The sequence below is a fragment of the Hetaerina americana genome, unplaced genomic scaffold (genome assembly GCF_022747635.1).
Source record: "Hetaerina americana unplaced genomic scaffold, ioHetAmer1.1.p SCAF_6, whole genome shotgun sequence".
Lineage (NCBI taxonomy): Eukaryota > Metazoa > Arthropoda > Insecta > Odonata > Calopterygidae > Hetaerina > Hetaerina americana.
In genome coordinates, this window is record NW_027287205.1 from 21,370,829 (window position 1) to 21,393,752 (window position 22,924).

The 22,924-nt window shown below is 37.5% G+C and overlaps 1 protein-coding gene across 4 annotated transcripts in view; it reads right to left on the minus strand.

Moving 5' to 3' along the window:
* The window catches only part of LOC139694944 (lachesin-like), a 487,205-nt gene that overhangs the window by 20,734 nt on the left and 443,547 nt on the right, over positions 1-22,924 (minus strand). For all 4 annotated transcript variants that reach the window (XM_071593469.1, XM_071593470.1, XM_071593468.1 and 1 more), the window contains exons 2-4: positions 3,660-3,860; positions 789-995; positions 190-311 (exon numbers count right to left, since the gene is read on the minus strand). In XM_071593469.1, coding sequence (XP_071449570.1) covers positions 190-311; positions 789-995; positions 3,660-3,860 — 530 coding nt within the window. The remainder of the gene's footprint in view (positions 1-189; positions 312-788; positions 996-3,659; positions 3,861-22,924) is intronic.

Consider the following 22,924-nt stretch of genomic DNA (forward strand, 5'->3'; position numbering starts at 1 on the left):
TGTTAATTTCCTTCCCTTTTTTCCCATCCTCTTCATCTTCTTTCCCATGATCCATGGCTTCTTAATTTGCTAGGCCTTTTCCATTTCTATCTAATAGCTATAAAATCTAAATCAGACTTCCTAGAAAACAAAGTGAACTCAAAGGAAGCCATTGATAAAATATACCCATAAAAATGACATGCTCTTTACCTTCTTGGACCATGTGATCACTGGCTCTGGATATCCTTCCACCTCACACTTAATGGTAAGTGAATCACCTTTCCGGATGATCTTATTTGGACCAGGGTACACATCCACTATTGTTGGTTCCGCTGTAGAAAAAAAATAGTTGTTAGATAATCATGGGGTATATGCTGTAATACACTGAGGCTTTTAATATTGAAAGGAGGAAGTGCATATTAATGCCTGTTTTTAAGATATGATACAAGAAAAGATACTTCGAAGTCAATCATGAAAATCCAAAATTGTGATAGTTACTCCACTTCCAAATATTTATTTTAACATTTATACAGTTAATTGAAAACATTTACTCAATAAAAATAATCTTTTGACTCAGAGGAACTCAATAACTATATTCAGGCATCAAGTCAATCATGTTATGGCAAAAAATATGCATTGATCAAAATTTAGTGGATAAATTAGGTAATAATATAGTATAGGCTAATCATCAAGGAAAACTATCAACTCTGAAAGGTAACTAAATTTTAATGTTATGGTACATTTTTATGAAAGCTACAGTTATTGAAGCCATAGTGATTTGGAGGTATTTCATTAGATTAGTTGCTCACCATAAACATGAAGAATGTGTATAATGTGCATTTTATCAGGTGTGCTCAGCTCACAATAGTATTCTCCAGAGTCCTTGGCATTTAAATTTCTTATCTCAAGAGAGTTATCTTCGTGTCTTTCCAATCGCTTGTCAAAAGTCATTTTTATGCTATCAGAAAACAGTGGAGTTCCTGGGCCCTTCTTCCACATCACTACAACATTGGGATCTGAAATAGAAACAAATAAACAAGAATTGTCAGGAGAGGTACGCTTTTCACTTCAAAATCTGAATCCCCTTTAGAAATTAGGCATACATGTGTACACAGGTATGTTATATGCAACTCATATGTGCTTGTACTAGGAGGCAAATTTGGCATTCATCATCAACTACACATGGTGAAAAAAGGTACACCTCAGGGAAAATAACTTTTTAAAAATTAGAATGCAAAAGTAAATCTAGCAAATGTACAATTGGGAAGGACAGGGACAATTATGGGCAAAAGGTTGCCCACTACCCCATCCTATTTTTAGACATATTATGAGGAAGTTATTAACATTGTGTTTATGCATGTTACTGCTAAATATGAAGATTTTTTTCAGAGAGTTAGGAAAGCATTTGAGTTCCTATCCAAAATATTACTTTTTAAATTTCATGTAAAATTTAATTGGAAAAATGTTAATTTGAAAAACAAAAAACTGTTGAATAGAGAAATGCTTTCTTCTTATGAATTTGAATATTTTTATGATATCATCACCAATAGATGTAATATGGTGTTCACAATTTAGAATCTACTAATTCTAAGTGGTCATGCTATCATTGTTAATATTCAGTATTCAACCGGGTAAATTAGGTTTTGGATAGACAGCCTATACAATTGTACACACTACAGCAACTTGAAATTGAGCAATAAAGTAAGTCACTCTTCAGCTACACATTCTTCCTTCTTTCCTTCATTCTGTCAGACATGTCTAATCTAGCCCTTCCTCTTCCTTGCTTACCCAACTTTCTCCCCTTTATCAATGAGTTCAACATCCTATTGCCTATCAAAACTCTCTGAGTTCATCTTTCTGCCTCCTTAGGATTTTTCGCGGCAATCTCCTCTTCTTCCCCACCATACTCAGCACTTCCTCATTTGTTTTCATTTCTGTCCACTTCACCTTCGCCATCCTTCTCCACACCCACATTTCAAAAGCCTAAAATCCATGCCTATTATCCTGCTTCAATGACAATGCTTCCAAACCATACATATAACTATGCTCCATATAAAAGTTTTAACAAGCCTTTTCTTAACATCCTTACTCAATGTCCCAGTCATCAATCACCTCCTCCTTTTGACAGCTCCTTTGCCTAATACAATTCTTCACCTCACGTCTCCACTACTTGAACCATTTTGGCGCAAAAAAAATTCAAGGTACGTAGGTAAACTGTTCCACCTGCTCTAGTTCACAAACTCCAATTTTTATATTTAACTTGGCCTCTCTCTTTCTGGAAAACCACATAACCTTTGTTTTGCTTACATTTATTCTCGTGCCATACCTAATGCACTGACTTCAATGCTTGCAACCCATTGGCTGACTGACTAACTAAAGATTGATCATTAGCAAACCTTCCTGATTTTATTGATTCCCTACTGACATTCGTTCCCATCTCCGGTTTTTTCCATGTCTCTTTCATCATTTCCTCCACATATACATTGAACAGTGCAGGTGATAATGAACAACCCTGTCTAACTCCTCTTCCTAACTTTGTCCATCCGAACTCTCCATTACACACTCACAACCTGAGCAGTCTGAGACATGTACAGGTTGCGGATAAGTCACTTATCCAAATTCCAAAAAATGTTGCATTCAAGTCACTTATCCCTCCAATCTACTCCAATTTTCTGCAATTAATTCATTAATTCCACCCAATTCACTCTATCCAATGCTTTCTTGAAATTTATGAAACAGACAAACTCATCCTGATTGTATTCAATGTTCCTCTCTATTATTGATCTCATTACTGTGATGGCATCACACATGCCTCTACCCTTCCTGAACCTGAATTGATTGTCCCCAAAGTAGTCATTTGCCTTGGTCTCCATCCTCGGAATGATGATTCTGAAAACAACTTTAGCTGCATGGGAAATCAAACTTACCATTCTGCAATCTCACATATTGTTGCCTTTCCCTTTTCATGGATTTTGTAGAGGACATGAACTATAACTGATCTAACAAAGTCTTCTGGCCTAATCCCTTCCTCATAAGTGCTACAATAGTCTATTAACACTTGTCTTCCCACCATTTCCTAAACTTTTAGGTTTTTCCACAGGAATATGGTTAACCCCCACAGCCTTATTTGATTTGGTAATGCTATATATACATAAAAGAAAGTTGAGCCTTCAGCCCTTTGACATTATTCAAAAATAAATATGGAAAAGATCTTAGGGAAGAGTTTATTTTGGTCAAATTAAAATTTAGGCATAAACAGGGGAGCATGACCTGATTTGTTTTGTTTTGAGGTGTGGAATGTAGCACCCTACTGGAAGCAGTTACAGCATTAGTAGTAACACCCGAAATAATATTAATATAATTGCATGAAAAATTTTTAAGACCTTCATATTTTTACAAGAAAATTGCCAAATTTCAAATATCTATGCAAACGATATTGAGGCATGTACATATTTATTGAATGCTGCAAAATTACACAATTTGGTATATATTTAATGAATTGAAAATATAAAAATACTGATTGAAAATCGTAAGATTCCCAATTTAAAAAAAAACAAAGAATTGAAAATATTTTGCGATAGCAAGTTGGGGCAATACCCTTTCATGCTTTTTCAAATAAATAGGATTAGGCATATATCACATGATAAGAGATGACCATCTCTCCAAAAACTAGAACCTACCTGAGTTGCTGACATTGCAGGGGAGCAAAGCAGTGGCACCCGGCCTCTCTTTGAACTCTTCAGCTTTAGTATGGATGACTGGAGGTGGACCATTGTATGTCTCTTCTTCCTCCTCTTCTTCATCAAAGTGGTCATTGCTGTCACCTGGGTAATCCTCTTCATATTCACTTTCATCACCTAGGTCTACTGGCGAAGAGGCAGCTGTGAAATAGATAAAAAGTGATTTTAGCCTTTAGAATCAATACCCAATTTGAATTTTAAAGAATATAGAGTTTGATTATCATTATAATTCATCAACAAATAAAATGAGCGGCAATCAAGGTGATGAAGTTTGTATTATGGGAACAAACTCTTCAATTGCTGGAATACAATTCTGGGAATGTGGAACTAAAAAGAATTTTTTCCATGAGTACTTGAAGGAATTGAAAAATCAATGTGAATAAAAGGGAAAATGTAATATTTTAGCATCAAGGATGCTCTATTTAAAATATATAGCTGCTTATAAAGTTAAAATAAAATATTAGTGGAATATTTGAATTAAATTCGATGCAGACTGTCTAAAGTTGATTACTTGGATGCCCCTGTCTGCCAACAAGGCACCACATTGCACACCTTCTAATTTCCTCAGTGATTGCTCTCAATTTAGCTTCAGATCTCCTATGACCTTGCAGTGTCCACTGAATATGAGACCAACAATTATATATGTAGCTGCTGGCATGCAGTCTTATTTACCAGCCTAGTCATGCAGATGATTTTGGAGTTTTTATATCAACTAGATTCACTACACATATTAAAAGCAAATATGTACTCCAGAAATATAATTATCTAGAATTATATTTTTTAAAAACTAACATGATTTCTCCATACTTGTAAATTTAGGGAAAGAGATGTTTACACAACTTTCTTTAATTTCCTGTAAGTGACATTAGTAGTACCATTCACTCTCATAATAATAGTTTAATTTCACCAGATGATCACGATACAATACACCAGAGGCCAATTGTACATGATAAATGGCACATCAAATATTTTAGGTCACACATAACATAGAAATATGTAGAAAAAACACACGCCACATCATAATTGGCACCTCAATGTCACAGACCACACAATTACTCTTACAGTTACCACTGGAAAATTACACTAGACTGATGACCAGGAAATTCTTCAATAGATGTATAAATGTTTACTTTGTATTTTATTCGGAGTTCTCTTTTTCTGGCTTTAAGATATGAATGTTGATAGTCAATATGAATGACAAATTGAAAGCCCCTTTGAATTATTGGCAAAGAGAGAAATCAGTGACAGACTAATCAAAGAGGAAGACAAATTTTGCAGACTGTCGCGTAGAATATTTAAAAGATGGCAATGCTACAAGGTACTATAGAAGGTGAAAATTCACAGGAGAATTAATAATAATTGAGAATCAAGTTTATGGAAAACATCACCATCAATATTTATCTATTATGGGATTTGTGGGATCCAGCCCAACACTCAGCTCTCTTATCGTAATCACTTAAAGTCTTCAGTTCTTCATTTTCATATCTTTAGTATTTCACTTGCAAATACCCTCCGACGGTTTCCTCTGTGTTTCATTTCAATTACTTTAACCTTCCTAAACTGACTTAAAGACGCTATCAGATCTTAAAATGTACCCATCAAGCCACATTTTTCCTCTTTTCAGTGTTTTCTATTGGCTTATTTTTTCTCTCTGTCTTTGGAGAATTTCTTCATAGTAACAATAAGGATTTGCTCATTTCTCTTCACCGAATCACATTTCCATGGCTTTTAATCTGACTTTCTCTAATATAGCCACTATCCAAGTCTCTTTATCTTCCAAGTATCTTATATAGGTGATTCTAAGCTTCAAAGCAAAGCATTTTGTGATACAAGCAGAATTTTATTTTTGTAAAAAGCCTTTCTCTTAACTAATACCTTCTGGCCTTTTCCAAGGATGTCGATTTTGTTATAAAAACAGGTAACTTTACCATTTTAAGCTTTTGATTCCTCCACTTTATAATTAGCATAAGGCATTAAAAAATAAGTAGGAATAAGAATGGATGAACTGGCAGAAGTCTGACTATATTGAGGAATTTCCACTGATCAACCTCAGGGTTGCTTTTAGATGTTTACGATAATCAATGTTCCTGGCGATTTAAAGTTTATCACATGATTCGAATATGTTATGAGGAAAAACAGAAATTTTCGACGTCTTGATGGACTTGGACAGTGATGCTCAAGTCTATTGCTTGGAGGGATAGACCGCACATTTTATTACTTGAGGGTAGGCAGGCCAAAATTTTTAAATATATTAATTTAAAAAATATTTAAAAAACCCTATATTTATTTATGAAGCATGCCTTTGGCTTGAAATAAGCGAGGGTAAGTTATCGAGGGAAATTCTCAAGTTAAATCACACGTGTATAATTAGTCAAAGAGCATTTATGACTCATTTTACGCAATTCTTCTCGGGCTAGATGTGGCCCGCGGGCCGTTATTTGGACACCGCTTGTCGAGGAAACAAATCTCTCCTGCCGCAACTGCAGATGCTGGCTGCCGAGGCCTCTCACGTTCGTGGGCGGGGATGGTGGAGGGGGAAACACCGTGGGGTTGGGGTGGGGAGAACGACCGTGCAGGTGGCAACTCCCCTCCTGCCCCCCTATGCCCCGGTCAAAACTGAGATCGATACGGGGCGTAGGTTAGGCGAATGGTGAGAGGTTTGACGGAGGACAGGAAGGGCAACAAAGAGTCACGAAAATCTTCATACTAATACACACCAATTTCCTGAGTTGATGAGGGTAGACTTACAGAAGTAATGGCTAGTTTGGCAGTGAATGCAAACAGTAATACATTTAGGACTCGTCATAGATTAAGATCTGTTTGATTTTGGCCACGAAAATGCATTGAGCGTACCGGAAGAGAAATAGGGGATACAACCTCTGTAAGGGCCCATTGTACGGAACATGGAATACAGAAAATAGTATATTTTATCGAGTGAAATGGGTTCTAACTGCACTTTACTCGAATAGATTTGGTTGTTGGGTCAATACAGATGAGGATCGACATAACACAGACGATTTGCTACTTCCACTCGGAATGAATTACTGTAGAACTTTAGGGCATCCCCTGGAACAAAAATGGTGTAAGATGCATTTTTATATTTGCTTTCAGTTTGAGTCTTGAGAAATACTGAAGATGATTTTAATTTTTTTCAGATATAAATCTAGATGATGGTACTCAACATTCACAGCTTTACCCAACCGGCGTGGTTTTCTATGAAGCAGATTTTCGAGAAGATCCCCAGGTGGCGCAGAAGAAAACGAAATGGCCACTCTTCCCTGAGGTATTCAATTCACTCGCTATGTTTTAGGAAGAGGTTCTCTCTCACCATTTAAATTAACCTTGAAGTTGAGTATCAATTTTTTATCTTGGTTTTTCGTACTAGGTGAAATGGTTTTCTCTGTTCTCCAATTTATCTGATAACGTCGATATGCTACTGGAAACAATGGTCGATAAGTGCGGAATTTGACGAGGAAAGACACCTTTTCAAAGATACTAAACACCTCCCCAAACTATATGACTAATCCCGCCCCATCAAACCAATCACTCCCATTAAACACTCCACTCAAATACGGAACTTACTTTCATAAAAAATAAACGCCGCACTTCAGGGCATGACAGGGTAAGAAAGAAGGTTGTTCAGAAAATTCGAAGGAGGCAGGACTAGAGGATGCAGGAGACAACGAGAGGATATGGGATGCTGAAGACGATTGCAGAGGAGAATGTTGAAGGAACGGGGTAGAGGGAGGAAATGAATAGGTATCTTGGTTACAATTAAGAAAGGAATTAACAATGTAGAGTTAAAGAATGAGTTCACTATCATCGAGTTCAAAGCTAATTTGCTCCGCGTAAGTAACGATTTAGGTAAATAGCATTGCATAGGGCAATAGCCAAGACTTAATTTGCGAGTTAAGAAAACCAATTAAATACATCATTTTCGCAAAAATTTCTATTTACGATAAAAAAGCAGCGTAAATTCCTGAGAGATCACGTAAGAAAAAAGCCAATCAACAAAAGAATGTTAAAAAAAGACAAAGTGCTGGAAACTTGAGTGGGTTTAATGCAGACACAAGAAGGAATAAATCGAACACAAGATTACACCACAGGACGACAACAAAACGAAAAGTGTCGGGTCAACCGCTAAGAGTAATTATTTTTTCTAATTACATCCGCAATGATAACAACAGAGGTCAGAAATTTAGATGAGTGGAAAAGAATTGAAAAGTATAAAAAAAGTGAAGATTTAAATCCTATTAATGGGAATTTAATTTTTGTCGCGAAACATTTCCAAAATCTTACATTATATTATTAATAATAATTTCAGGCCAATCGTGCTGGGAAAATTAATTCAAGGTTTCCCGATATGTCACTGGTTACAATAACAGTAATAACTGCTCTGTTTTGAAGAGCACATGGGCATATAATACTGCAGAGTGTTGACTTGGTAATAATGCAGCAGGATTAAAAAGCCACCATAATTTAAAGTTATGACGACCAATCGCGAACTTTTACGAACGGCTTGTCCTTATACCCATGCTTCGTAGTGGCATGGCTCTGTTCTAAATGTTTAGCGGCCGGGTTAAATTTAGATGGTTCGTCTATTATTTTCAATAAAACCAGGAATATATGCACATTAATCAGTTTTCATACAGCGTCGAATTGCCGAATTAATGGAACTGAGAATCGCTCAATGGTAAGCTTTGTGGAAAGCCCGCCACGCCGCCAGTTTTTGTCGTCATCGGACAAGAGCGAGAACAGGTGGGGTGTACGGATATACCATGCTCCACCTCGACCGCTTCCCCAAGGCACGACAGACACGCACACCCTATCATTTGATTCGCTGCATTCACGCATTCTTTCCACACGATGGAACAAGCGAGCACAGAGCAAACGCCGTGGTGTCTCGTCGAAGTCGGCCGCCGCTGCCATGTCCGCGTGATTGCTGAAGAGAAAGGGGAAGAAGCCTCGTGGGGAACACGCGGACGGTCGGGTGCAACTGCAGCGCCGTGGACGCTTGTGGCGACAGGCAGCAGTCAACAATAGCGAATGACGAACTTAAGTCACGGTGCGAATTGCGATTGGGGACATAGAGTTACAGAAAATGTACAGTAATCATTTTCATTTTGGTACATTTGGTATTTCATAGGCGTAAACAAAACCGACGTCGAAATGTACCAATATCACGTAACATCCAGTCATCATTGATAGAATTGAGCTCTTACGGCTAGTAGTATTGAATAAATTAAAAAAATTTATAGCCGTAAACAGTTTACGGCAATGAGAGTTTTTCATTTATCCAGTCATTGGTGCGATTTATGCGATGACAACCACGGCAGATATTGCGGATATAATAGTAAAATTATATATGATAGCAGGGCACCTTGATAGCACCATTAGTTATTATGAGTTTTCGTGAATGAAGGGATTGGCAGCATTTCATGTGATTAAGATAACCGGATACCAGCGCCAAAGTGGTCGTTACACAAAAATTTAAGAAATAAGACGCGCAAAATCAAATTTAGTTATTATGCTAATGTTACTTCAGCAGCCTAATATCAGAGGTTTCCTAGGAAATTTTAATGCGATGCGTAACTAATGCTGTTCAATGCGATTCAGTTGGCTGATAATCGTAATTTTGACGTATTTTTCGAAACGCAGCGTAAAACATCAACACCACGTGACCTTTTTGCTGCCGATTTATCGTTCTATTTCTGAGCATTGGACCACCTTTCATTCATCACCATTGAGCACCTTTCTAACTCTATGATTAGAGGAACGGCGATAATTACAGGATTGCCTAGTCGAAAATATAGGAGCACCAAGAGAAATCGACTTGATTGGGAGTAGGTATGCAGGGGTCCAAGGTAAAACGTATTAAGAGAAAAGGAGGAGAAAGCAAGTAAATAATACGTTAAGCTGTCTAGAATATGAATTTCATCCAGAGAGCAGTTGAATCTCTTTCTACGGTCAACAAGGACGTACATAGTTATTTTCCTGTCTAATTGAGAACATTTATTCCGTTCATGGAGCAAGTGGGATATATTCCAAGTCCCTCGGCAATTAGACGAGTGGGCAAGCGAATTCCAGAGAGAAAACACATGTGATAAACTCTCCGGATCAGTAAAACGTACCCCAATACACCTATATCCGAAAATTCCACAAAAATGCAATAATATAATTACTGACGATACTGCAGGAGACATCAACCACGTTTTATACAATGGACAAAGAGGAGAATACGATTATTGCGTATACCGCTATGGAACTGTATTCACTGTGTTACAATTTTCAAATAAAAAATTGATTAAAAAGAGCTATTATTGGTGTTGGAAGTCTGTGAAACGGTAGAGCGACAAGCATATGAGTATAGACTATGATACCGAAGTGGGATCGAACGAGAAAAGGAGAGATTCATTAAAAAAGGTTTTGCAGGCTCCAAGCCTTCTGTTCCAAATAGAAAGAATATTAGATGAATTTTCAATTTGAAAATGAAATTATTCGGCATTTATTTTTTGTCTTTCTCGGCTAAAGCAATCTACCAATCTACAACGTGGTTCTTTCTTTAGTTTTCTACACACTCCCGTGTTTCTATTTTCGCTCAAGAGAAATGAATCATGAAATTGTTCCATTGCCCTTCACAGGGTAAAATTCAATAAAGAAAAGCAACTAGCAATATGTCTCATCAATTTCTTCCAATGGATAAAACCGAACAATTCTCATTTGCATAAAAGAAACCGTCCACCAAGAATTAATATTTTTTTTAGATTCCAAAGTGAGAGATCAGTTCTCGAACCTTCCAATTCTGGCTTGGAAAGCATTATTTTTTCAACTAAAAATGAAAAACCTCTGCCTATCTGAAATCTAGCTCGAGGAAAGTTCAAGAACCAAATGAAAACGTGAAGTATAATATAAAATGTGCGCGATCTACATTTCCGCCAACCCGCGTTGACTTCACGAACTATCGCACAAAAAGAATAAGGGACTAGAAAACAAAAGAGACGCGCGAAATGCCACGCGGCTGTCTCAAAATGTCAAACCATCGCACAAAAGGATAACACGAGGGAGTGTCTAAGTTGAGAAGCGGGCTCTTTTTGACCTTAAAATAAAAAAATCTTGGGGGAATCCGATCGGATCCAAAAAAGGAGGCCACCGAACGCCAAGGGAAGTAGTCTCAACTGGTAGTAGTGGCACAACCTACCTGCAGGAAGGATAAAACGATTGGGAACACAAGTACGGGAGTAACCAACCGTATGGTATTTATTAATTCAATGAACTTATTCCATCTACATCAACAAAAATACTCCGTGATGCAACAAAAAGGTGCGAGGCAGGGGGAGTAGGCACCAAGTGGAAAGGGTAAGGGAAAAGGGAGAGGAAGGGTGTTTAAAGGCCTAGGAAAAGGGAAATAACATCCATTCAAACCCTGAAAAGACGTGAATGTTGGTGTGAAACTATAAACATTTCAGCGGAAATGTTTTAAACAAGTGTTAATTGAGGTGAATAATCTTGTACAGACGTGAGCACACATGTATACTAGCATACTCGAACACTTTATACAGAGTAGCCCTAAATAATCTTCTACTACCCGGAGAAGACCGGTTCCATAGAATGCTGATGAAGATATTCGATTCAAAATCATTCGGTGTAGCTCATTTGAAAGTACACACAATCGCACATCGAGATGAAACTAACAGCATAGCCAATTGGTAATTGGGAGTTCATAATTAAAACTCAGAAAGGCAAATAAATTTTTCGTGACGAATCTTCATCAGAATTGCTACTATCATTCTCGCGTTATAACGCAGAATATAGGTTCTCTGAATCAACCCCACATCATAAACTTTACTCGTTCAATCAATATCTAACGTGAAGTTAAAAAAATTCGTTATAGATCGGTCAGGAAAGGTATTTCACCTGTTCCAATCCATTTATTTACATGAAAATTCATGAACTTAAGCAACCATTCCGACACAATTCTGCAAAACATGGAAAATGTAGTGAATAAATGCCCATACTTACATATAATGTATGTACATGTACATACATACATATAATACGTCCAAGCACTATTAGAAAAGTAGTTAATAACCAGGGATCATAATACTCATTCAGAAAGTTTAAATACAAACATAAAGGAGGTGAAAAATTAAAAAAATAAACTTTTAAATAAAAAATTTTAGAGTTGCATGCAAAACCTGCAGAGAGCTCTGCTTGTTTCCTGGGGTAGGACCCAAGCAGAAAAATAACAAAGGAAATAGTCATATATGTCACTCGATAGCAAAAGAGAAATGTCTAAGATAACATGAATATGGATCATTTGAACCAATATTAATCCCGCATAAAATCACATAATATTCCGACAAGTCTAATGGACACTTGCAGATTAATCCAAATATCGTGTGTTAAGTGCTCCGCAGTGTTGAGTGCATCATTACTTTACATTTCACCCGGTCATCCCAAAATGGCATAAATCGTTTTCATCAATACAATGCCAGATTTCCTAACCGACTGAATCTCTATTTAGTTGGTGCTTATAAAAATGCATGCACCTAAATAAGAAACAAAATTTCCAAAAATTACAACTGCGCAACCACGAGTGCGCATAACCACGAGTCACTTGCACCAGAAGACACCAGAGGTAACACACACACATTATATATATATATATATATATATATATATATATATATATATATATATATATATATATATATATGTGCGTGTGTGTGTGTGTGTGTGCGCGTGCGTGCCTTCTACTTCATGTCTTGAAGAAGGCCTCTGAGACGGCCGAAAGCTCAAACAATCTACAATGTGAGTGTTCTTTTAAGTGTTACTATTTGATTTGTGTTCTATTGTGCCGTCCAAATATTATATATATATATATATATATATATATATATATATATATATATACACACACACACACTCACACATGTATATATTTATTCATTTATTTATCCACCACGCCGTTAGAAGTGGACTGATTTCCGTGCGTGACCGTGTGAATTTCAGCCAATTCCTCCGAAATCTTTCAGATTTAACGGATAATTGAAATGTCGGGGAGTGACCTCTTTGTTACAGAGGGAGATTAAAACTGAAACGATGAAATTAAATAGGAAAAAAAACAATAGACGTAGTGGGAAGCAGAAATATCAAATATGGCGATGTGCAGAGGAGATGTAGGGGAGGCGTGGGCGTTGGATAGGTGAAGAACTATGGAGGGAAAGGGGGAATGAAGGAAGGGTTGGGCGGGTGGGAGAGACCAGAGAAAGGTAGGATGAGGGAAGTGGGATAGAACAGAGGCGTACATGAAAAGGGAGGGAGGCGATGAATATGGGTAGAAGGGGAAGGCAGTAGTTTCTCGAGGATAGGACAGGGAGAGAGGAGTATAGGGGGGAGAGGAGAAGAGTCAGAGAGACACCTGGAACGGGAAAAGGTAACGGGGATGACGCAATATCACCACTATCACACACACGCTCGCACTCACGCACCTGTCCTGTCACACAAACGGCCAATAGGGGGCAGAGCTGTCGGCCTTAAGGTGGAGTCCCATGTTGGCCTACGAAGAGTTAGCCGGATGTCTACAATTCTTCTATTTCTAACTGCTTCAAATATATTCTCAAAACAAGGGGAGTCATAAGCGTACTTCCTACAGCCGCTAAAATCAATTCGTAAATACAACTACCGTATTTACGAATTAAATACAATTACCGTACAGATCTGCTACTTGTACACTTATTTCACCTCATAAATCCATGGGAAAAAGAAGAAAGTTATAATTTCTATACTTCATTTATTCTAATACGTACTACTTCTTTATTCTAATACATTGTACTTCACGCATATGTAGTGTACGTCGTATTCTATGCGCGTACGCATAAAAATATGATAGGATAGATTTTCTGGCAGCCTCACGATTTCCTTTTTATTTCGCGAAATTAATTACTTCTAGCTTTAACATCGCTGTATACGATTTTATTCTTACAATATTTTTCTTCATAGTTAATTTTATTGAGAAAATTATAAATTTTGAAAGCTTAACTCATTCATGTTTGAAACAATCGCCATGTAGGCGGCACTTTCATAGAACTTGGAGGGTGTGTAGAACAGCTGACCGCCGATGCTCACAAATCGAAGCAAAGCAGACAAAACAAGAAAATTCCATTTCATTCATTCTCTTATTTTTTTAATATTTGATTTGATAAAAGTTAATTTAAATAGCAAATAAAAGGGCGCACAAACCTATGGCTCGTTTCGAATTACGAATAGCAAAAAGTAGGCTTTCTTTTTTAAATTGTTTGAGATAAAATATTCATTTTTAATCTAAAAAAATCGTAGAAAATATTTTGAATTAAATAGCAAAAAGAAATTTTGGGGTAGTAAGCCCAAAAAATCCACCTTCATTTAAATTTTATTTCAATTTTGCCATTATTGACGGACAAGTAATAATAATATTACATTCACCCATTGACTGCAAATGTTCCTTTACCTTTCCTTCTCCACCCGATAAATATTTCATTCAGATAGACACAGGTGACGTGGTCACCATATTAAAATCCTTTCCGGCGAAACTGCGTGGGTTTTGCATCGTAAAAAAACATTCAATGTCGCTGTACTAAATCCAATGCATAATATTAAGTGATGATGGAATTTATTTGAGTGTGAAGTGAAGTGAGAGCTGTGCGACTATGGGCAGCGATTGCCCAATTGGCACGTGGATTTTGTATGCAAAATACGATTCCCTATTTCTCCGGGAAATTTGAAATTTCTGAAATTCCCTTAATTTCCACAATTCCATGAGTAAAATGAAATTCCGCCGAATGTAATACCGGGGCGAAGTGGAAAGAAGGGAAAAATTCTTTACCATTCGCGTTTGCTTTACCATTACCGTACTAAATCGTAAGAGTGTGAATTTCTTGTTCCCTTGAGGCTGACCCTAACGTTTGACACCGCAAGAAACATCTCGGGTGCGAACCTTATGCATCCATTTATACGGTGTGAGGATATTATTATTATTAAAGTAGTCAACCCGTCAAGGAAGTTTTCTGATGGATATACTGACTGCTACAATACTAAGACACAACTTTCCACGTTTTCATGAATGCTCAAATGACCATGCCCATATACTTTTGTTAAACCATTATTAAGCTTCCTACGAGTAAATGTAGCATTACAGAATCTATATTGAAAATATAACCAACATTTAAAAAAATGGGGGAGAGAAAAAGTAGCGGGAAAATCCTTTCACATAATTATTCTGTGTACAACTCCAGTTATGGAGCGATTTGGGGAGCTGACCTGCCGACGTGGAAAGAGTGAATGACTAATTTCCGAGTATATTAATGACAACACCTTTAACACAAAATTCTATTTAAAAATTAAACTCGTATACTATAGTTAAATCACAAAGGACTTACAATTATGTCCCATATTTGAATCCTAACCCTAGCAATATATAATAGAGTGCCGGCATTAGTATTCAGTATATCTATTACAAAATGAAAATGATCACATTAGAATATGTTTCAAATGAATTTAAAAGGAAAACGATAATAGTAGAGAGGAAGGCATTAATTACGACAAAAGAATCCTTGCTTGCAAAAGAGTCACAACAAACGAGGAAATAAATGGCCAACAAGTTAAATGGATTTTGGATAAATTCGTTGGAATGCGAAACGCTGAGAAAAAAAGATAATGGTTGAAAGAAAGATAAAATACCGACGGTGTGAAAACGGAGAACCTCCGAAGAGTTCAATGATAAACGATGCAGTTGAAGGGTTTTATCGCAGGCTTTTCGTATTATTGGAGTAATCAAACCGAAGATCGGTTTGATGTGTGAGGTTAGATCTCACGTAATCTACCCTAAGCCCTATACTTCGTTTGAATGTCACACATCAGAGCGGGAGTTTCTTTTCTTGTGCCACTTGTGGTTTCCCAGGAAGATCTGGAACCCGAAAAATCACACAGCTTGGGTGAAGCTCAGGGTGCTCAGATACGTCACCCGTGATCGGACCTGAGCCCTCCCCGATAGGTAGCCCAGAGCTCTATCGACTGGATTACCACGCCGCTAAAAAAATGAAAAATAAAATTATAAGCGAAGAGTCTCGGAGTGCCACAAACCTAATAATTAGATTGAGAAAAAATGGTGGATCAGTTTTGGCCGGTGAAAAAAATCTTTTTGCGTAAAAAAATTCTTTAGCAAACTCATTCATCCTTCCTGGACACAGGAACTTCCTCCTCTACCACATTTGGAATAATTTACCCCTGTTCCCGATTACTGCAGTTCAACATGAGTGCCGCCCTGGTCACTACCACCCTACCTATGCCACTGGAATACATACCTATCATTTATCAACCTTATTATTGGAAACTGGCTTTGGACAAGGCAGTGCATTCAATATTCGTCCAAACTTCCACGTTCACCGTCACTGTCGTACGCTCTTTTCCCTTTGGGAAAATCTAAAATCACATATTAATCGGTAAGGCAAACATCTAAACCGACCATCATCCCATAACCTTAAAACCTGCGTCTCGCACTTTGAACCCCAAATCGTTATTCACCGAGAGTATTCCCAGAGCATTACTCATGGAGCGACGACTTTTAAATGAAACAACACTTAAAACCATCTATAACGTACGTAGATGAGAACTCAATATTATAATTATTAACAAAGCGACTGATAATGCATGAAAGAAATGTATTTTCATGAATCTAGTAGCATTAGACAAACAACCCCATAGGCAAAAAGAAACTTACAGCAAAATAAGATGTGATCACCTCTTCATCAAAACCTATTGATCGATTATATTCTTGAAAAGCAAACTTTTTTTTTGCTTATTCTTATCACTGCGGCATTTTTTTTATCGCTAAGGGAGGACTCCTCGATTGGACGCCGTTGACTTATGATCGATCTCATCCTCAAACAGATAAAACATTAACAAAAAACCGGTGGTGCGACCTACTGATTTCGTGATGAAGCGTGATCGAACATCTTTGGATGTCTCTCAGTTTCCACTTACGTGAACTTGAAGAATACGGTTTGGCGGCTAAGGAAATCATCCACGTTACGGGGCAGCGTGTGGCCCAATACAACATAACCGTCTTTCGACTGGTTTCCATTTCAACGATAATAAAGGCTTAAATGTGCGATTCGTAACCAGTGAATGCTTATCCTCCCTCTCCTTCCTCTCATGCTTAATATAGTATTATCCTCTCCATCATGGCCTTCGACTTCCTACTACCTCTTAAAGACTTCCTACATCCAATTTTTCTTTTTCGAATGTCCGTTCCATGGGTTCATACTTCTCTTTCTCTCAATACCTATCGCAATTTCTAAATGAAAGATTTTAGAACTATAACATATCATACTCTTCATCAGTCTTTACCAATATGCTATACACATACATGCACTAGGATATTAAAGTCTGAAATAACTCAGTACGCTTATGAGACGAAGGTTAGATGAGTTAATGACAAAATACTAGGCTATTTTTAAAGTGGAAAAAGGGAAAATATTTTTCTCCTAGCGCGGTTACTAACAAGTATTATGATCTTCTGTATATCATGGGGAAAATAACACCTTAAATCCGGCACCATCCTACGTAATGTAAGAGTATTTCCGTCTAATATACTACCCGAAAACATAAATTGCTACAGCTCTCCTTATTAATTTCGGTCCACGGTTGATTATCTCGCCTGAAGCGGGTGGCTGCACCTCACAGTCTCTCTAAATGGTACCAAAGACGAATCCGGATCACTACTGAAAAAGTAAAATACCCCTCGGCATGGGAACGAGATGGACTCATACCAGGACTACCAACCGTGACCAGATTCACTCTTTCTGCATTCTCCAATTGTAGAACTAGGACGTGTGAAGTTGGAATCGTATTTTCTTCACAAAATTTATTCTTCACATTGCTGGAATCGCCACCAGCTATGATTGCGCAACGGTCTTGTAATTAATTCCTAAACGATTGATTCCAAAGATTGGACTCTAAAATTAACTCAATGACCTTTTTCCATTTCCAATTAAAATATTCCCAAAGGTGGCAATCACGACGTACTCTGACCACGTCCATCACGATATCTGATTCTGTCACCGAGTTCTCAAGTCCATTAGGAACTGAATTTTTTTCGAACCAATATCACCAAGCTTTACTCCTCAATTCGGAGAAATTAGCTTTAAAGATATCACACTGTCTAACGAACAGATGGGCATAAAAGCCATGATCGGAACCGAAGTGAAGAGCAGAAACCGGGCACGAAGGATAAAAGAAACACTGTCACCCATCGTCCTTTCTCTTAGGCCACCAGGTGGTGATGCTCCCACGACAAAGTCGCCCACGGGCGTGAACGAGAAAAGGACACCCACGCGGTCTCCAAACACCAGCTCGTGACTTAATAAGAGTTGTGGAAATGAACTAATAATCTAATCTTATCATACTTAATAGCAAATTGACATGTTACTGTTACAATAAACGCTAAGATTAGGCAATCGCAGTTAAAATATCGACTCGGCAAATCAGGTGGGAAACAAGTTTCCCTTGAGATTTCATCATAACATCAACGCATTAGGACAAGCAAGATAACCAGCCGACCTACTTTTGACGGTACCATCCTGTTTCTGAATCTTGAGTTTCATCCAAACCATGAGTAGCGGCAACATTTTTAAATGGAAAATAATACCTACTCCCATACTCTTTACTCGCACGGGCCGGCAGTTTTTAATCCTAACATTGATGTCCTACTACTGCTTTATAGTAATCATTTTAGAGACATCATCTTCATATGCAGCGCATCTATTACTGACATGATTTTTATAATCACTTAAATCGAAATTCGTTGTGAGATTCAAATATACTTCCGTAAAGTCGAAAATCTGTTTAACTCAGCAATATACATTTTTTCGGCTTTTCATATTTGTTTGTTAAACGCCTTCAGCTGAACGTCCATTTATTTTCTCCATCTACTCCTCTTACGAATGATTCAACTATCTTTGAATCAAATATCGTGGCTCCATTTTGTTACACTAACTGAATCAATATTTCTATGCATTCACCTAATTTTGCATGGTGGCGTCTAATAAATTAATATCTTCGTCGTTTAAAGAATGTACGCCGTTGTGCTGTCTTTTTTATTTCTGTTTACCTCTCACTTCCATTGTTTACCGATTTTTGGCAGTCGCCACTGGAACAACGTTTTGATATTCTTCAATTTTCCTTTTAATAATTTGGCCCAACCCACCTTTTTGTTTCAGTCTCAAGAAACTCTCACGAAAAATTTTAATCGAAACTTCGTTTCCTGGAGTATGGCAGTAGTCTCCTTTTCCGGTTAATAAAAGAAGATTCAATAATAATAATATAAAAATACATCTAAAACCGATTTATCATTTCTCTCGGCAATCCTAATTAGTGAGAGTTGATATCGATTATACGTTGGTTTTCAAAATATATGAAAGCAGTCAGACGGCTGCGTGCTTACGGAAACGAAATGGTAATCCTAATGCAAAAAGAGTCGCAAGATGCGAAAAAGAAGTAATTAAAATTGATGGAAAGACATAATTTAGATAACCTACCATAAATTTTGATTTATCACCCATTAGCTAACTCATATTTGAAGACACTAAGAGACAAGAACGATTTCATCCTTCGATGAGAAGAAAGTATCAAGACAGCTTCAAGTAAGTGTGTTAGCCAGCACAACAACATCAACCCACTTCAATTTGGACGAGTTTTTGCGAATCAGACTAATTTACAACGCTTTTAAATTGTTGATATTTTAGTATTAATTATAATAACTTTAATCATTGCCTATCTAAAAGGTGGTTGATGATCAAAAGAATGTGCACCAGCTTTGACATCACAGATACATTGAGGCACCTGTGAAACACCTGGCCTCTGCAGCGATGGGAGAGAGAGAGAAAAGAAGGTGATATCTGTTTCTCCTTCGAAATGGGAAAGCATGGCACACCTACACGCACAAGATACCGAACGAGTCATTGAACTACCGCCTCGAACTTGAGTGGATCTTTCGCGATTCCCTTGCCTCCGTGATACCTACTGGCACAACTCCAAAGGAAGGATGAAATAAAACATATAAAAAGAAAGGTGGAGACGGAAGTGATGGGAAGGCAGTGGGAAAGGGGAAAGAGCGAGTGTGGAGGGGGGGGGAGAGAATGAGAGGTGGCCTCAAGGAGCTCGCTGAAAATAGAAACTGTTGGAATGGTGGATGCGTTCAGGGGCAGCTTGCCCATCCAACTCTTACTTACCCTAAAATAAAAAAAAAATAATCGATAAAATTCCTTCAGACAAAAAACGCATCAAGATATACTACATTTCTTTAGCGAGTCACCTTACAGATGGTGCGCAAATTAAAATGCTTTGGCAAAACAGAATATTTTGCTTGGTAGAGTTTACAGAGTTGGACAACAAGTTGGTTGCGAAAATCAAAACTCCGACTCAATTATTGCATCACAGAAAGTTTCAATGGAGGCTAACTTGGGATAAAAGTATCATTTGAATTTTTGCAACTAATATGAATATTTTTAGTACCCATCGTATAGAATATACAATGACGAAGCGGTGTGATACAGGAGGGACTCAATTTAGTCAACTAATTAGGGCGTGATAGAAGAAAAGTGTGATAATATGTCGAAGTGGCAAAAAATTCTCTATCCCACAATCCAGCAGTTCACACACAAGTAATCTCACTCAAGTTTCCCAAATCAGGAAGACCTTCCGTAACTGACAAAAACTGAAATTTTTCAACCGGATATTTGGTAAGGGCGATGAATCATAGAAGGGAAGGTATGTGTATCATTTTGATTTTTGGCACGGCCTGATCTTGAATATGCCTCAGAAGAATGAATCCGAAAGAACAGGCCTTAGACCAAGAAATAAGATAGTCCGCCAAACAGTAAATCAAGAGTTAATAGTTTGGTGAAAAATAACTAGGCTAAAAAGCAAAATATTCCCTCGCTCAATAGCAGTCAGCGGAGTATACGTCAGGGTAAAGAAAGGCACGGTGTAACAAGTTAGATACCTTATTGTAATTAAAAACAGCAATTTTAGCTCAAACATCTGATTTAAAGTCCATGCTCATTCCAAAGAAACTGCGGGAGATGCCGCAACAGTAACTTTTAACGGAGTCATCCGCTAATGTGCATTTAAATGCAACAATTTCAGAGTGTAAAAATCATTCGCCTTGACTGGGATTCGAACCCAGATCCATCATTTCTTTGGAATTTGTCAAAGTAAAACACCATAAGTGTTTAAAGTTGGCTTTAACCTCGTGGACTGTGGCGCTTCGCGCATGACTACGAATGCCTGTGACATAGTATGTACGGTATTTCGTCACATCTTGTTCCTTTAAAAGCCCCAAAATTTCAGAGTTTAAGAGGACGCCTCGGTAGCTTGAGTGGCTAAAGCACTCGACCGGATATTGAGGGATCTGGGTTCGAATCCCAGTCAAGGCGAATGATTTTTACGCTCCGAAATTGTTGCATTTCCATGCTCATACTAAACTTGTGAAGGAAACTACATTTTCAAACTAATAAATACAAAGAGAATTACTACTTTCCATAAAAATAGTACCAAATAATCAACTGACGCATTTGATTTTCCTCGTACAATAACCTGATATATTTACATTCTAAATACACGTTAACTTCTCAGTTTTGAACTTCAATTTTCGTTAAAGTTATTTAATGCACATGAACCGATCAAACTTCCCAATTCGAGAAATAAACTAATGGAAAATAAAAGGGAAAAATTCGTCCAGATACCCAATAAGCGGATGATAACGATTATGTGGGGTAATGTAATACAAAATGAATTAGCGAAGCAACGTATAACGTATTGACGCACTATGACAAACGAATGAGCATGTTAACAGCTTTCATTAAATGAATATTATGCTTACAACAAAACAAATTGCTTTAAGAAGTCAGGTTTACCTCTGATTACGCGCAAATGGAACAGAAATCATGCAGTGTTGATTGAGATATTGAGAAAATAATTCTGGTATATTCTTTGGACGAGTACCTTATCCCTTTATATATCTCCAATTCCCTCCAGTTCTTTCCCATATTTTCCCATTTACACATTTCCCTTCCCCTCAAGTGAGCATTACCTCTATCTTCTGAATGATTTTGCACGGTTGCTCTCTAAATGTGACCAAAAGCGCATTACGCACGGTTATATTACTTCCCAACCATTAAATAAACAGAGAAAATAAACAATCATCGCCACCTGATGCACGTCGTCACGATTCGCGTGTTCTAACTGCCTAGTTTTACCACTTTGCCATTCAGGCAAGGAATTATCACCATCTGGAGTCACCCGATCGATTTTTCCAAGAAAATCTAGGACAGGAAATATGCTAGAACGATGAACACTAAGAAGTTGAAGGTTAAATCAGGAGATTGGTGAATCAACACCGTATTGAACTCGGGAGTGCCACGCACATATGTACATTTAAGGGGAGGATAACCATTACTCATTCGATGAAGAATGGAAACGCACATAAATTTGAATTTAGCAAAGTAAAAGGAAACGAATATTACGTAAAATTATTTAGCGAGTCAGTTCTAAACGTTAAAAACATCCTTGACTCGAAAATAAACCTAAAAAGTCATTTGACATTTTCCGTGACAACATTTAAAACTACAAAATTGATAAACTTCCATGCAAACGTTCAAAATAAGAGATACTTCAATCAGAGTTGTCTAATAATCTCTCCCTTTATCATCATACATATTTCTGAACATCGAGCAACTAATATGGATACTTTCGTGCGATCATGCGTAGGTGGCAATGTGTTAAGCCATTCAATCCTTTCATCTTTGACCTCAGGAGTTTCAAACCACTAACATGTATTCGCCTATTTTATGTTAAAACCGTTGAACGACCGTTATTACGTGTACTAAGTTATGAATGATTGAGGAGAGACATTATATGTAGCCGTCACTAGAGAGTGGAAATCACGCAAGCACCACCATGATAGAAAGATGACCTTGGTGGAACCAAAACCCACAGGAAAATCGATCTAAACTTCGTGTACCTCGCGCGCTGCGAAGAAAAAAGATATTTTCAAGTTTTACAACGCGCGCGACCATTAAGGGTTTATGATGTTTCGGTCTTAAATTTCTTTAGACTTGCCATTACTCGCGTGGATTCAGTGCCAATAGGGAGGCACAATTCGACAC